General features: G+C 40.5%; 1 protein-coding gene across 1 annotated transcript in view; it reads left to right on the forward strand.

Annotated features, from left to right (window-relative positions):
* The first annotated feature begins 390 nt into the window (after positions 1-390).
* The window catches only part of TXLNB (taxilin beta), a 43,287-nt gene continuing 26,513 nt past the window's right edge, over positions 391-17,164 (forward strand). The window contains exons 1-3 of the mRNA XM_060753469.2: positions 391-603; positions 15,753-16,226; positions 16,866-16,957. Coding sequence (XP_060609452.2) covers positions 15,767-16,226; positions 16,866-16,957 — 552 coding nt within the window. The 5' untranslated portion in view covers positions 391-603; positions 15,753-15,766. The remainder of the gene's footprint in view (positions 604-15,752; positions 16,227-16,865; positions 16,958-17,164) is intronic.

Consider the following 17,164-nt stretch of genomic DNA (forward strand, 5'->3'; position numbering starts at 1 on the left):
CATATGCTATAAACAAAAGCATATTAAATTTCTAGATATTTTAACTGCACAAGTAGCATTGTGCACACCATTCAGCCCTGGTTGAAGCAATAGCAGAAGTGGCAAACAAGAATAAAAGGTTACGGACCCTCACGCTGCCTATTCCTTGAAAGCCTGGCTTCCAAGAAAGAATCACCACCACTAAACCAGGCAGTGGGGTTTCCTCCAACTGGGAAATCTTATGGCAAAACAACCAGCCTGCTTCCTAATATACAAACAGCTTTGCATTTTGGAATAATGTTTTGCTTTAACAGCTGAACAAAAAGAGTATGCAGTAGGTGCAGCTTTTCCTTGGCTGTTCGATGAGCTGCGCCTGCCGAAATGTCAGTCTTCATTTTGCACAGCTGTGGAAGGTCAGAGCCCTGGTCTATTTTGCTTTTGGTCCTGGAAGCTCCCATTCAAGCATGTGTTCTTGCTTGCTGTATCCTCCCCTCCTCTTCTCCCTCCCTTTCCCTGTGGCAGGAACATAAAGAAAGTGTCCCATTGCTGTTGATCCTTCTGCTCTCTCTTTCTTTGGGGCCACCCCTTAGCTTTTTCTTCTCTTCCGCTTCTTTTTCACCCCAGGTAAGTGTGACCAAGACTTTTCTCGCCACTCATATTAAAATGCTGCTGCTGTTTTCAGTTTTAATGCCATTTGTTTCTTCCTTTAAGCCTGATACGAGTGATTGTGTATGGGTGAAAGACTTCAGCTTGCCAATCTTGCTGGAGCTCCCCCTAAAAGATACAGATGTCAAGTGGATGTTTAAGGAAATATGAAGGCAAACCAGAAGGAAACTGACTGTTCTCATGTGATTTGAAAGACTATATGAATAATGCTAAAGATTTAAAAAGTAGATTCCCATCACCCTTCCACACAACCCTATATCCCAGAATATCAAGGCAGAAAATCCCATATTATCTGAGTGTGGATTCAGATAACCCAGTTCAAAACAGATATTGTGGGATTTTCTGCCTTAATATTCTGGGATATAGGGCTGTGTGGAAGGGTCCTCAGTTAACTGGAACTCAAGCAACCAAAACAATCAAGTAACTGGCAATTTTTAAACTAAATTTGCATACTGCATTCACAAAGTAAAATGTGTTACATTAAGTTATGTTCATCTTTATTTGTTTTAATTTGCTTTTAATTACTGTACTTCAATATTAATATCAAGTTAATACAAAGTTTATGGCATAGCACAGTATGTGATATTGATTAGGCCTGTTTTTAAAAGTAACTCTCAGGCAACTAGAAACTACGTTTATCTGGCATCTACCAATCTGCCAGTTAACTGAGAACGTATTGTTCAAGGCAGGAACCTGTGTTGAGAAGAATTTGTCTCCATTTGTGACCCAAACCTGTTGAATTTATTATAAACCTAGAATACGCCTTCTACGATCTCTTTTAACAGTGGTAGAAATAACCTACAGAATGTAAACGGGTGCAGATGTAATACATCTATATTTAAAAAATCAACAGTATACCAGTAAAGTTGTTTTCCTCTTCCAAGCATGAATGATAATAGAGGCCTACTGTATGTTTTTCACTCAAGTGGTTACATTTTAATTAGTCCTCCAAGACCAATGTTACAATTCACAGCCAATGTACTTGGGCAATATGTCTTACCAAGCACAATTTGACTTGTTTCCAAGTAAATATGTACAGGATCCTGCTGAGAAATAGTCATATAGTGCGAGTCACTGTTTGCTTGTTTTGCAGATGCTTATCAAGAAGCAAGTCAATCTCTCGAGTAATTGCTATCTTTCTTTTTTCTGTCTCCATTTGTTCTCTTTCTCCTTTCTTGTTTTTTTGCGGAGTTTAAAATAACCGTGACTTCAGAGCAGGTGCTGGATTCATGGGGTGGCAAGGGGAGGGGGAGCCAGGAACTAAAAATAGCCAAGTCCTGAAAACTCTTGAACTCTTCCACTGAAAAAAAGTCCTTGTGACAAGGAGAGTGATATTTTTCACAATTCATCCCACCAACTGAGAGGAAGAACCAAAATGTGCATTTTTAAAACAGCAGCCTCTTTTTGAGGCCGATCAGTTATTTAAAAGCTATAAAAAGAAACCAGGCAAGGAGTTAGTAAGAGAAATTTTAATCTGACCTTGGAAGTAAGGAGCTGCAGATAACACAGCTGCCTGCAAGAAAAAAAATAGTTTAAAAAAAGAAAACTGACACAAAGAAGATACATTTCAAAAGTAATGACATGAGTATTTGTAAAATTTCAGTTTGTGTTTTTAGTTAATTTTAAATGCATTTAAAGGCCCTTCAGAGACACCTTGAGTAAAATTTCCCAGGTTTTATGCACATGGGATTTTATTGACCTTTAGGTTTTTCAAAAGTAATTCTACCATAAAAAGCAATGCAGTAAGTTACTCTTTAAAACTGTGCTGACTTACTGTGAAAGATCTATAATGAATTGCATAATAATTACTGTTCAAAAGTAATTGCTCAAGTCCTGTTTTATAGTACAGGTGTTTTACATTATAGCACTAGAGCAGTGGTTCCCAATCTTTTTTTGACCAGGCACCACTCCCCAACATTAGTACCAAAGGTGTTACAAATTGGTTTTTGGTCAACTTTAGATTCAGTTTGGTTATTTGGGATGCTGATTCAGAAAACTGCATGGGATAGACCACATCAGCTCTATTTTCTGATACATAACATATGCCATCCAGTAGTCGCCATCTGCTCGCCCACAGAAAACCATATTTAATTATCTAGAGCCGATGTGGGAGTAGTAATCTTTCATGGGTAGTCAGTCTCACTGCTCCCAATATCCCCGTTGCCTCAGCACTATGAGAGGGTTTCGCCAGACCAGTCGCTCTTGTTGCCGTGTGGTTTCGAAGCAATGGTATAGTAATGGTGAGGCTGCAGACCATATTTTCATTCTTGTGGACCAGTGGTGGTCCACGGACGACAGGTTGGGAACTACTGCACTAGTGGAAGAAAATTATTGTCACAGAATATCCTTTAAAAGGAGTACTTTAAATGCCTGTCATCCTCAGGGGAAGGCCATGGCAAACCCTCTCTGAAGAAATCTTGCCAAGAAACCCCTGTGAGTGGATCGTCCTTAGGGTTGCAATAAATCAGAAATGGTTTGAAGACAAACAGCAAAAGTCATTAGTTTTATATTAGAGAGAGAGAGAGCTTTAACTTTCTGATAAGAATGTCATATACAAGCCAACAGCACAGTGGCTCTATACAAATGATTTGTAACGTACCATATATGGGTTGTAATTCTATTGGACTGTCTATAAATGAATACATAGACTGAAGCTGGACATAGGCTGAAGCTATATGTGCATAATAGTAAATGACGACATGTACGTTATAATGGGCAACCCTCAACGCTTCTTGGAATCTGCATCTGTTGTAGCACATGGTCTTTTGCTCTCTAGTGATGTGAGGCTGACATGCCACTGGAGCTCATTTCTTTTCCTCTTTGCCCCTTTCCTCTTTTTCCTGTCTGACTTCAGTTTCTGTAATTGAGTTAAAATGCAAAAGTAGTTTTTGCTCAATTAACTCATTACAGATGGGGAGGGAAAGTAGGCTCAGAAAAAAGCAAACTGCAACAGCCTAACTTAGCTTGTATGTTCTTCCTCATTCTGGAATCACATACTGATATAGCTTAGCCATAGGCATCTCAATTTTCATCTGAGAAATATTGAAGGATACAATTTTCTTTGGCTAGGACGTCTCAAACTTTAGAACCTTCCATTTGTAACCTTTCCAGATTTTTCCACTTCTTCCAGTTTTTATTCTTATTGAAGAAGAAAACATTAAAGAGGGGAAGCTGAACAGGTCAACAATGTCTTTATTTGGCATAGCTAAGAACCCTCCCCATAGTAAAGGCCTTTTGCTATGGACTACAAGGCCATTTGGAGGTGATGGGTGTTCTACCAGTCAGAGTTCTAGGAATTTCTACTTTGACATCTTTTTAACCCTTATTGAAGAGGCTGCAGTCATAAGATGACAAAGAGAGAGCTACATCAATCACAATCTGTTGATTGCACAGCCAGCACAACAGGAGTTGGCAGCTAAGACCCTATCACACACACAGAGCGAGAGAGAGACACTAAATCCAGCTGGGCCTACCTGTAGTAATTTGGAGTCGAGAGGAACAGAATCAAGCAAGATCTTTTCTTTCTTGAATCTATTTTTCTAATGTTGTTTTCTGCATTTCTGAAATGCTTAGGAACTTGAGGTATCTGTTTCATATGTTTAGGAATGTGAGGCTTAAGCTAGACAAAAGGCCCCATCTGCACTGTCATATAATCCAGTTTCTTAATTCAAATTATCTGCTTTGAACTGGATTGTAGATGCATACAATCCATTTCAAAGCAGATAATCTGGGTTCAGATAATTATTATTTACATCATTTTTACCCCGCCCATATCAGCCCAAGGCATAATTATATGGCAGTGTGGATCCAACCAAACAGAGGCTTTAATTTTGTGCACCTACCTTGCCCTCCGCCCAGACTGATATTGCTTCACTTGCATTGCTTTATTGTCAAAATATTGAAACCAATGATCATTTTTGGCAATGAAAACTGAAGGCTCAGGGGAGCCATTTTGGATTAGGATCACCATTTGTGGCAAGAATTAATAGTCTCTGCCATTCTAGGATCTTTTTCATGTCCCATGAATTGACTCTTCAAGAAGCAAGAAAGAATGATCACATTTAAAATATTGTGTAGTTTGATGTTTAGAGGCATTGTGTAATTTAGGACCATAAAGTGGGGGACAGCAGGGGCAATTGTGGGGCAATCATGAGGCTGCGGAGGGAGCTATAAGGCTCTGTTACCTCCCATGAGGGCCCATAGTCCCCTTTCTCACAGCTCCTCTTCTGTTCTTCAATGAGGAGTCAGGTTCTTCAATGAGGAGTGTATAGCTAACTCTGGGCTCCACTGCTGCAATGCTGCCAGCACGGAGTCCCACAGAGGTCTGCAGGAAGTAGCCCTGAGATGGGTTCCAGAGGACTCCGTGTCAGTAGAGGAAAGAAGCAGGGAGAAGACACTCATTCTCTGCATCTTATAAGGTCATTATTAGTCTTCTACGTAGCATCCGGTTTGCTAAGGAGTATCACCAATGTAACTTACATTGGCACAAACGTTTAGGTAACTTTTAGGTACCACAGTCACAAGATTACTATTCTCTAATTTTCACACAATATTTGCTTTTCCAGATAGTTTTGGAACCCCAGATGAAAAGCTCTAAAATTGAGCAATCTAGTTGGTTTTTTCCCTCAATCTTTCCTCTCCCCTAGCCTTTTCTAGTTTTCAATTACAATCAAAACACATAAAGAAAATTGCTGTGCCTAGGAACAAGGCAAACTCATATCCTTCTCCTTTGAATATTTTTATCAGTATCATATCTATCCCTAATTTACAGTATGATTATACCATTGAGTTTTTGGTTTACCACCCGCAGGAGAACAATTATATTTCAGTATTAGGCTTCTAACCTTCTTAATTCACTTTACATAGTCTGTGTGTGTATATGCTTTCAAGCCCCTGTCAACATATGGTGATCCCATGAATTTCATAAGCTTTTCTTAAGTGAGGAGTTGTGTGTTCCTAGGTCATGTTATTAACACCTCTTTGTAGTTTTGCCAAGAGGCATTAATAATAAGCTTATAGAACACACAATTATAATTCATCCTGTTTGTATTGATCCCTTAACAGTTTCCAGTTTATCTGTAGACACCAAGTTCATCTATAAAAGGAAGACCAGTTAGTGGATCCTTTAAAAAGAGATCTAATCTACCTCTAATCCAAGGGATCTAGCAGTTTAAAAATTAAGGAAGGAGTATTTTAATTAAATACCAGCTAGGACTAGGACACTGAAAGATCAGGGTTTGAATCCTTACTCAACCATGGAAAGTCACACCTTCTCAGTCTCAAAGGAAGACCATAACAAACATGTTCTAAACAAAGCTTGCCAGGAAAGCCCCACCTTAGGGTCTTCATGAGTAGTCAATGACTTGAAAGCACACAATAAACAACAATGATAGACATCCTTTTATTAAGAAAGAGGCCTTCAAATAGTCTGTAGAAGGTGTGGAATGTTTTTGTTTACATTTTTGGAATAAATGTCAATGTATGTTATCCAGGCATCACTTTCTCCTCAAACCAGCCACAGGTGGGGACTGGACATTAACAGAAAAACCCATATAGATAATAGGAGACATTGGTAAGCAAGGACCTTTTCACACTACACAGTTGGAGCACAATGATTCCACTTTAACTACCACAGCAACATCCTACGGAATCCTGTGATTTTGCAGTGTAGGGAGATGCATTCAGAATTCTCAGCTAAAGATCTACTGCAATGACTCACTGAACTATAAGCTCCAGGATTCCACTGGATGCAGCCATGATGATTAAACTGGAATCATAGCATGTTGTGTGAAAGGTCCTATCTTAGCTTACAGTTGACTATATATATATGCTATTGTGATCAAATACACTTCTTTTTTCTTTCTTAATAGTTGAGATAACTGTTCCAATTCTTGGCCATATCAAAACAATGTGTTTGGCATTCCTATATATCTGAACATCATTTTGATGACAGTTTTCATATCTTAAAAAAGAAAACTGTTTGCATTCACATGTAACTGTCTTTATATGAACACGCAAGCTGCCATGTTTTATCCTCCCAGCACATGCAGCAGTATCCTAACTGGTTTCCAGATTCTTTGCATACCACCGTTTATTATTATGTATCAATGTTATGGCAAATTATGTTTGTTGAGGCCCTAATTTGTAGAAAACCAAGATCACACTCCATATTTTGCAATTAATACCTGTGCAACATACAACCAGTTTTGTTTATATCAAGGGTATGTGGACTCCTTTAGGTGCTGTTAGAACACAACTCCAACCAACCAAAGCCAGGTGACCCAATGTTGAGGGATGATGTGGGATACAATTCAACAACAGCTGGAAGGCCACAAGTTTTCCAATCTCAAAGTAAATATTCAGTTCAGTGTGCTAGTTGAGGAAGCTTCTTGTCTTCCTGGTTCTTGGCAGGGGGTTGGACTGGATGGCCCACAAGGTCTTTTCCAACTCAAGGATTTTATGATTCTTTGAAGTATCTGAATTTCCCCCTAACACAAACCATGTTGTCTCTAATAGCACAGCATAAAGCTTCAGTGATATTAGATATTTATTTATTTATTGTACCAGAAGCGAACCAAAAGTATAGTTGTATATTAGGTTATGTTGTTGTTGTTCATTCGTTCAGTCGTCTCCGACTCTTCGTGACCTCATGGACCAGCCCACGCCAGAGCTCCCTGTCGGCCGTTACCACCCCCAGCTCCCTCAAGGTCAGTCCAGTCACTTCAAGGATGCCATCCATCCATCTTGCCCTTGGTCGGCCCCTCTTCCTTTTGCCTTCCACTTTCCCCAGCATAATTGTCTTCTCTAGGCTTTCCTGTCTCCTCATGATGTGGCCAAAGTACTTCAACTTTGTCTCTAGTATCTTTCCCTCCAGTGAGCAGTCAGGCTTTATTTCCTGGAGGATGGACTGGTTGAATCTTCTCGCAGTCCAAGGCACTCTCAGAACTTTCCTCCAACACCACAGCTCAAAAGCATCGATCTTCCTTCGCTCAGCCTTCCCTAAGGTCCAGCTCTCACATCCGTAGGTTACTACAGGGAATACCATGGCTTTGACTAGGCGGATCTTTGTTGCCAGTCTGATGTCTCTACTCTTTACTATTTTATCGAGACTGGACATTGCTCTCCTCCCAAGAAGTAAGCGTCTTCTGATTTCCTGGCCACAGTCTGCATCTGCAGTAATCTTTGCACCTAGAAATACAAAGTCTGTCACGGCCTCCACGGTTTCTCCCTCTATTTTCCAGTTGTCAGTCATTCTTGTTGCCATAATCTTGGTTTTTTTGACGTTTAGCTGCAACCCGGCTTTTGCGCTTTCTTCTTTCACCTTGATTAAAAGGCTCCTCAACTCCTCCTCGCTTTCGGCCATCAGAGTGGTGTCATCTGCATATCTGAGGTTGCTAATGTTTCTTCCAGCAATTTTCACCCCAGCTTTGCATTCATCCAGCCCCGCACATCGCATGATGTGTTCTGCATACAAGTTAAAAAGGTTGGGTGAGAGGATGCAGCCTTGCCGTACGCCTTTCCCAATCTTGAACCAGTCTGTTGTTCCGTGGTCAGTTCTGACTGTTGCTACTTGGTCCTTGTACAGATTCCTCAGGAGAGAGACAAGGTGGCTTGGGATGCCCATCCCAATAAGAACTTGCCACAATTTATTATGATCCACACAGTCAAAGGCTTTAGAATAGTCAATGAAGCAGAAGTAGATGTTTTTCTGAAACTCCCTGCCTTTCTCCATTATCCAGCGGATATTGGCAATTTGGTCTCTCGTTCCTCTGCCTTTTCTAAACCCAGCTTGAACATCTGGCAACTCTCGCTCCATGTATTGCTGGAGTCTTCCTTGCAGGATCTTGAGCATTACCTTACTGGCATGAGAAATAAGGGCAACTGTACGGAAGTTTGAGCAGTCTTTCGCATTTCCCTTTTTTGGTATGGGGATATAAGTTGATTTTTTCCAGTCTGATGGCCATTCTTGTGTTTTCCATATTTGCTGGCAAATGGCATGCATCACCTTGACAGCATCATCTTTTAAGATTTTAAACAGTTCAGCTGGGATCCCGTCGTCTCCTGCTGCCTTGTTGTTAGCAATGCTTCTTAAGGCCCATTCAACCTCACTCCTCAGGATGTCTGGTTCTAATTCATTCGCCACACCGTCAAAGCTATCCTCGATATTGTTATCCTTCCTATACAGATCTTCTGTATAGTCTCGCCACCTTCTCTTGATCTCTTCAGCTTCTGTTAGGTCCCTGCCATCTTTGTTTCTTATCATACCAATTTTTGCCTGAAATTTACCTCCAATGTTTCTAATTTTCTGGAAGAGGTCTCTTGTCCTTCCTATTCTGTTGTCTTCTTCCACTTCCACGCATTGCTTATTTAAAAATAGTTCCTTATATCTTCTGGCTAACCTCTGGAATTGCGCATTTAACTGGGCATATCTCCCCTTATCCCTGTTTCCTTTTGCTTTCCTCCTTTCTTGGGCTACTTCCAGTGTCTCAGCAGACAACCATTTTGCCTTCTTGGTTTTCTTTTTCTTTGGGACGTACTTTGTTGCCGCCTCCTGAACAATGTCTCGGACTTCTGTCCATAGTTCTTCTGGGACTCTGTTTACTAAATCTAGTCCTTCAAATCTGTTCTTCACTTCCACTGTATATTTGCTAGGAATGTTAGTGAGATCATATCTAACTGGTCTGTGTATTTTCCCTGATCTCTTTAGTTTTATTCTAAATTGGGCAATAAGAAGTTCGTGATCTGAGCTACAGTCAGCCCCAGGTCTTGTTTTCACCGACTGGATGGATGTCCGCCACCTTTGGCTGCAAAGGATGTAGTCAATCTGATTTCGGTGTTGACCGTCTGGTGAGGTCCATGTGTAAAGCCGCCTTTTAGGTTGTTGGAAGAGAGTATTCGTTATACACAGCGAGTTTTCCTGGCAAAATTCTATCAGCCTGCGTCCTGCTTCATTTTGTTCTCCCAGACCATGCTTGCCTGTGATCCCAGTTGTCATTTGACTTCCCACCTTGGCATTCCAGTCTCCTGTAATGAAAATAATGTCTCTTTTTGGTGTATTATCCAGTAGGTCCTGCAGATCCTCATAGAACTGATCTACTTCTGCTTCTTCAGCAGCTGTGGTTGGGGCGTATATTTGGATCACTGTAATGTTGAAAGGCTTTCCTTGCACTCGAATTGAGATCATTCTGTCATTTTTTGGGTTGTATCCAAGCACCGCTTTAGCGAATTTCTTATTAATTATGAAGGCTACTCCATTTCTTCGATGTTCCTCTTGTCCGCAGTAGTAGATCTGGTGGTCTTCTGATGTGAAGTGGCCCATTCCAGTCCATTTCAGTTCGCTGACCCCCAGAATGTCTATCTTTAGTCTTGACATCTAGGTTATGTTAGAGGAATACTATTCCCCTTTCAGTTTTCCAATCCTCATATTTTTTTTAAAAAAATCATCCAGAAACTCCTTTAGATTGGTCACTTAGTTCAGCACAGATAAATGAGTCTCATTCAGATAAATCAATACTAACAATAGAGGTTTTGACCAAGTAGTTTCTTACTAACTCCGAACTGAAAAAACACCCTTCTAAAAATAAGATTAAAGTCCAATGCTATCAGGAAAACCTCTGATATAGTTGGTTGACCCATTTTGGAGATGAGCACTCTTTCTTCGTGTCCTATTATAAGACAGCAACAGAGAAACACAATATGACCTACAGAGACTATGAAAGCAATATTTTTATAAAGAAATACAGTGCTCTTTAGCTTGTAAAGCTAATAATCATACTCTAAGTTACAGCTAATACATGTTATAACTGTTGAAATCAGAAAGTGGGCCAAGCTTCAGGGTCACAAGTGATTGCAGAAAGAAATATTGTGTGTAAACAATTTTACAAATGTTGCTTCCTCATTCAAACACCCTACAGGCTAGATTCTTCAAAGAAAAAAACCCACATCTTTCTCCAGTTTAGTATTTGTCCACTCTATACATTTTCTATTGGAAGGGAGGGAATCTCATTTTGTTTCAAGGAAGCCATTGCCTTGAGTCTTCAAGAGCTAGACAGGGCCTGATAACAGTTAACAATATTTGCTTTGTGTTGCAGCACAAATATTTAACTAAGGGAGAACCAATGTGCTGATGATACAGCTTGCCTATTGATGTTCTATTTTCACTCTAGATTAGTATTTCTTAAGCTATCTGATATGAGCAACTGGAACTATTATTATGTTTATGATTTTGATTATTTATACTCTGGAGACTCAAAATGACTTAGATTAAAAGCATTCCAATACCATTTAAAATCTACAAATATATTAAACATTAAAATATAATTAAATATCAATGGTATTTAAAAATCAGTTTAAATTCATAAAAACTGAAAACACATTCAAATCTAAAACCACATTTATGCCCATTAATTATTTCTTTCTTTCTTTCCTGAAATCTTGCTGGAAATCAAAAGCCAATAGCTTGCAGACAAATTTCAGTCTATGGACCACTACTGGCTTAGGTATCCTCTCTGTAGATTTTTTCCAAGGACACAAAACAGCATTGATGACATCAATGAGCAGCAGCTGATGATTTCCATATGAGTGAGTTGGTGAATCCACTTGCCTAAAATTCAGACTAAAACCCAACTGACATGGAAGCCTCCAGTCACTAAGAACACTGTTATCAGTGAGAAGGTCATGGACCAGGACATCTTTAGCATGACATTTAGCACAAATGTTGTGAAATCTCTATTCAGCAGGCTGCATCTCAGTATGCGATTGTTTTAAATGCCAGAAGTTGTGGAGAAAAAAACCCAACTCATCTTTCATCAGATGTCAAACAGACTGAACACAGATTTGTAAATTGGGGGTGACAGAGCTACATTGGAAAACACAAGGAGTTATATCTAATAATAAGTAGCTAATGTTTTTTCTCGAGGAGATAATAAAGCAAAGTGGTCTGAAGTGTTAGCCTTATCCATGATTTAAATGTACAGTCTTGATGGGTAATGTTTGATGTCAAATCTGAATTCTTGAGAGGTAGAATAATTGAATTTTAACCTTGGGAACTTACTAAATGGAACATTGTTCTTTGAACATTTAGGATTACATCTATCAAATTATTTAAAGCTATGTTAATTTGTTGGGCTTTTGTACAAGGAAGGGACTATATGATTGTTATCTTAGTGCCTAGAGTGGCTAGAAAATAGCTTTGTTGATCACAACACAAAATTGAGATTAACATCCCTGAGGCTGATGAAGTACTGCAGAATTCATTCAAGAGTATATACCAACAAAATAATGTCAGTGATATATCAGAGCCACGAGGCACAGAGCCTGCACTATGCCTGTCCCAGGTGTTGAATATGCTTGTCTGGTTGTGTATAATTAGTCCCAAATACTCATGTAATGCATATTGTTAAGAAAAAAATTCATTAGACATACCTGAGATCTTAGGCTATGTTTCGTATAAGGTGCATAGTAGATGAATTTAGGTGTACAAGCCATTGCAACCCAGTCATGCTGTTGAGAGCCAGGGGGCTTGTGCCAATGATGGCTGCTGGTTTTCATGTCAGTGGAATGGTGAATTCATTTCAGGTTTTGGCTAGCTCTTAAAAAAATCCCAAGTGCTTCCTTCTATTGAGGAATAGAGTTCAGAACCTCGGAGAGCTCCTTTATAGGCAAGAGTAAGACTTTGAAGGCATTTACTGTAACATCCTGCTGATATGGAAGCCACAAGCTGCCTCTGGTTTGAGAGGAAAAAATACAGAATGTTTCCCTAGTACTTTGGTACTTTTGTTTGCAACAACACAACTCAATTTGTTTGGATTAATACCTATATTATGGGGAATGTGCATGAATTATGAAAGAAGCTGTGCAAACCAGTACTTACTTGTGGGACCAGAAATGCCTCCCATCAAGCACAACATTGCTTTCTCTTTAAACAAAAGTACTGTTTAAAAAGAGGGAGGGTTCAGCACTACTTGCTTCACTCTGATACTTAACTGCCACACACATAAAAGGTTTTTTAAGGGTCATAAAACATTTCAATAGTAATGGCATATCATTCCTATGGATTTTGAGGCAGTTTTAAGCAAGGGTCCCTTTTGTGTGCCTTTGCATGTTTGGACTTTCATTGGGAAGCTTGGCAATGCTACGAGGCCAAGAAAAGTCCTTCCTAGGACCAAAGTCCGCTTCTTTAAGACACAAAGAAGGGACTCACTTGAACTATTTACCCACCATCATATGTGTCCCAGCTTGCATTACTAAGACTCCTGTCTCAGAAACAGCCATAACAACATCTCATCTTTTGATTTGCTCTCCAGTTGGGAAAAGGCACAGCAAACACTACCAGCTATATGGGAGGGATCTGCAGCTTTTTCCATCCTAGGAGCCAGGCATGTAGCCAGGGGGGGGGGGGGGGCTCGGGGGGCTTCAGCCCCCCCCCCCCCCGAAATTTTCATGGTGGTTCGCGAAAAGGCCTTAATGGTGCATTATTTAAACTGTTATGTTTATTCATATCATGATCTGATCACCATACTCAATATATCCCATATGCATGGGGGTATTGGGGTAACGATACAAAAGGTTTGATAGGCTAGCCCCTCTTTCACTCAGACTCAGCCCCCCCCCGAAACTCAGCCCCCCCCGAAACCCCCCCTGAAAAAAATTCAGCCCCCCCCCCCCCCGAAACGAAATCCTGGCTACGGGCCTGCTAGGAGCAAATCTATCTTGACAGCATCACCTTAAATAAAGATATAGGGACCTCCTGCCACTGAGGACCCAGGAGCATTAATTACAATGATACCATCAATATTTCAGCCTTGGTTGGAAGAATGGTACTGTAACCTTTCAACTTGTAAGCTGGCAAGTAAGTGGCAGGGACAAGCCAAGTGTTGGCACAGATCCCATATGCACAAATATTATAGAAAGAGTATACAGCAAGAAAAGAGTAGTAAGTGAGAGGTTGAATAAGTTAAAGGCAGAGCTTTGAAAAGTTACTTGTTTGAAGTACAACTCCCAGAATGCCCCTACTATTTTGCCACCAATCAGGATAGCTGAAAGACTCTGGTAATTGTCTTTCAAAAAAATGATCTTTCCCAGGCTCAGCTAAAATACACAAGAAACACTAGCCCATTATAAAGTGCTTGAGCGAATGCTCCATTTACTCTCTGGCATTTCCAGGTAAAGACCTTTAAACAGCAAGTTTATGTAAAATTCTGCCAAGCCGCTAAAGAGGTTAATACTGGGTTTTACAGACCCATGATCTGGCATGCTATAGGACAGCTTTATGTGCTCACATGTCCTTTCCTCCTCATTTGTGGGTTTATTATGTTTATTATATACTGTCTAGAGGGTTTTTTTAAAAAAAATAAACAATTAAATAAATTGAAATATATAAATATTTAAATAAATCCACAGACTGCATAAGAATAAGGTGTCACTTAGTGTCATGAGTGTCCAGATCTTTCACTGAGAGAACTTTGTACCGAAGCTTGGCAATGCTGCCAGGCCAAGATAAGCCCTTCATAGGGCCAAAGCCAGCTTGTTTAAGGCCCAAGGAAGGGACCTATTCTGACCATTTGCCCATCATCACTTGTGTCCCTTTTGGCATTCCTGATACCAGCCTTAGGACTTCATCAGGTGGGCAAGGGTAAGGGTAGAGCAGAGGACAGCGGGGGAAAGTGTGGGACAGGAGAGGGAACCATCACACTCTGTCCCCTCCCATCAGGGTCCGTCCTCTGCCTTCCCACATCGTTTCCCCCTTTAGATTCATCTTTCCCTGCTGCCCTCTCACATTCTTCAATTACTTTCTACTGCTGTGCTGTAGAGGGTATCCTAACCTGCTGCATATGTGCGTGGTTTGGTAACTGCACAGTGGCAGATTGGAAGGTGCTCCAACGGGTCACCACATCTGCACAGCGAATCATTGGTTGCCCTCTCCTTTCTTTGGAAGAACGTTATAATTCCCACTGCATTAAGAAAGTTCAGAACATTCTTGGGGATCCATCCCATTTGACATATTATTTTTTAATTATTATTATCTAGCAGATGGTACAGGGTGACGAAGACAAGGACAGAGTGAAGGATAGCTTTTATCCTAGCGCTGTGGCTATGTTGAACTCCATGGTTTCGCACTGATGTGGCATTGGGGACTGTGTGGTGGAGGGGGGGGATGGAGGGATGAGTGTTGTTTTGTGATGTGTGGGGGGGAAGGCATGTAATTTCATTGTACAAAAGCACAATGACAAATAAAGCTAGTCTATTCTATCAGGAGTTGGGTAAACATCCAACTCCTTCAGGGGCACTCTGGGGTCTGCTTCTCTCTACTGTCAGAAGGGGGCCCCATGGAGTCCTGCCAGAAGTTGTCTTGCGTCATATGATGGGTTCCGTGAAACTCCATTCTGGCAGCAGAGAGAAACGAAGAGAAGACACTCCTCCCTCTGCATTGCATTGCTGAAATCCTGATGATTGGTATAGGCCTGGGATGGGTATCATGTGATCTAAAGCTCTCACAAAAGAGCTTATAGGTGAAGAACCATAAGAGAACCAATCAGCCAATATCCGCTAAGGCAGTGGTTCTCAACCTGGGGTCCCTAGGTTTTTTTGGCCTTCAACACCCAGAAACCCTAACATCTGGTAAACTGACTGGGATTTCTGAGAGTTGTAGGCCAAAAACACCTGGGGACCCCAGGTTGAGAACCAGTATGCTAAGGCATTTCCTCCCCACAGCATCAGCATCAGTAACAAGTAATGCAGAAATAAATGTAAAAACATGTGATAATCAATGCTATAATATCTCTATTTTAAAAAGCCCTGTTGCTCACCCTGCTTTAAAACAAGATAATAATTAGTTATGCGAAATTGTTTCTTGTTATAGGCCTCATGGTGAATGTCTGGTTTTTAATGAATTAATTTTACTGAATCATTTTATTGATTTACTGCTATATTGTTCTGCTCCTTTTAGCAATCAAATTCACTGTATTCATTTTGGCTATAAAGCGCTTTGGGATATGTTCTTTTAAGTGAAAAGCAATAAAAATGCTGCTAAAATTTTGTCAGTTTTCATTTAATCTCTTCTTGATCATATGTGGTTATGTTCAAAATGTAACACTCTTTGCTGCCAGGTAATATCTCAAGAATGGAGGATGACCAGATCATCAAGGTTATCAGTGAAGATGCCAGTCATCAACCTGAAGACCAGCCACCGTTGCCCATAAACAGCTCTGACTTGCTCCCTACTCAGAATGGATTAGAGAAACAAAATGAAAGATCGCCTCCCAGGCCTCTGTCCCCTGAGAATGCAGCTCATTCCCTGCCTGAAATAAAGCTGTGTGATATATCTGAAGAACTGAGCCGACAGCTGGAGGACATTATTAAAACCTACGGGTCAGCTGCCAGTCTGGTGGAGGACAGAAACGCTAAAGGAACAGACAAACCTGAGAAAGGAGAATCATTTAATAACGAGGATGGCGAATATGAAGATGTCCATGACGAGGCCGAGAAAGAACACATTGCTTCTGGGGATGCCTCCGGATCAAAGGAGTCCACCACTGTTCATAGAGAACAAAAACTGGAAAAGAAAATCCTGAGGGGACTAGGCAAGTAGCTACGTGCGTAAGTGGAATGCAGGATGTAATGTGACTCATTGGCTATATCAGGAAAGGCGCCACAGCAGTCTCTGGAGAGTTTCACCACTTGACACTGATAGCACAAGTTTTCTTTTCTTCATAGGAGAAGAAAGGATGAGTTTGTGGAAAATAGGCTTCCCAATTAGTTATTTTTCAAAATGGGAATACTAATAAGTATCAGGTGGTGCTAAAAGCAGTGGTCCCCAGAGGGCACAACTCTGAGTATTAGACTCCAGTTATATAATAGGGCATGAAATACACAGTTTGCAGCATTTGAGGTTACAAACAGTGGATCTAGAGGGTATATTCCTTCAGGGGTGAAGATGATATTAAGAACTGCTTTTAGCATTTTTCACAAAAGACATGAAACTAGAACAACTACAGCACTATATGATAGAACTTACCTCTGAATCTTTCTTCACAAGCACTTGGAATAGATATGAACAAAATATGACATATGGCATGCTTGCACAATGCAGAAGCAAAAAACAAGTAAGGTTAACCTTTCAGATCACCAATATTTGTACACTCTTGTGCAGATAGTCATCTGGTCTGAAATGCACTTTCTATGGAGATGGATTTTTATATAGTCTGCATTATTCCCTTTAGGAAAAGAAGCTACCCTGTTGATGCAACATTTGAACAAGCTGAATACACCTGAAGAAAAGCTGGATGTTTTATTTAAGAAGTATGCAGAATTGGTTAGTATTGCAGTTATGATATGGGAGATAATATCCTGCTATCAAAAATGCCCTCCCTGTTCCACAGGGCATCCTAGTGGATGATAGTAAAGGTAAAGGTTTCCCTTGACATTAAGTCTAGTTGTGTCCGACTCTTGGCGGTAATGCTCATTTCCATTTCTAAGCTGAAGAGCTGGCATTGTCTGTAGACACCTCCAAGGTCATGTG

This window comes from Anolis sagrei, chromosome 1 (genome assembly GCF_037176765.1).
Source record: "Anolis sagrei isolate rAnoSag1 chromosome 1, rAnoSag1.mat, whole genome shotgun sequence".
NCBI lineage: Eukaryota > Metazoa > Chordata > Lepidosauria > Squamata > Dactyloidae > Anolis > Anolis sagrei.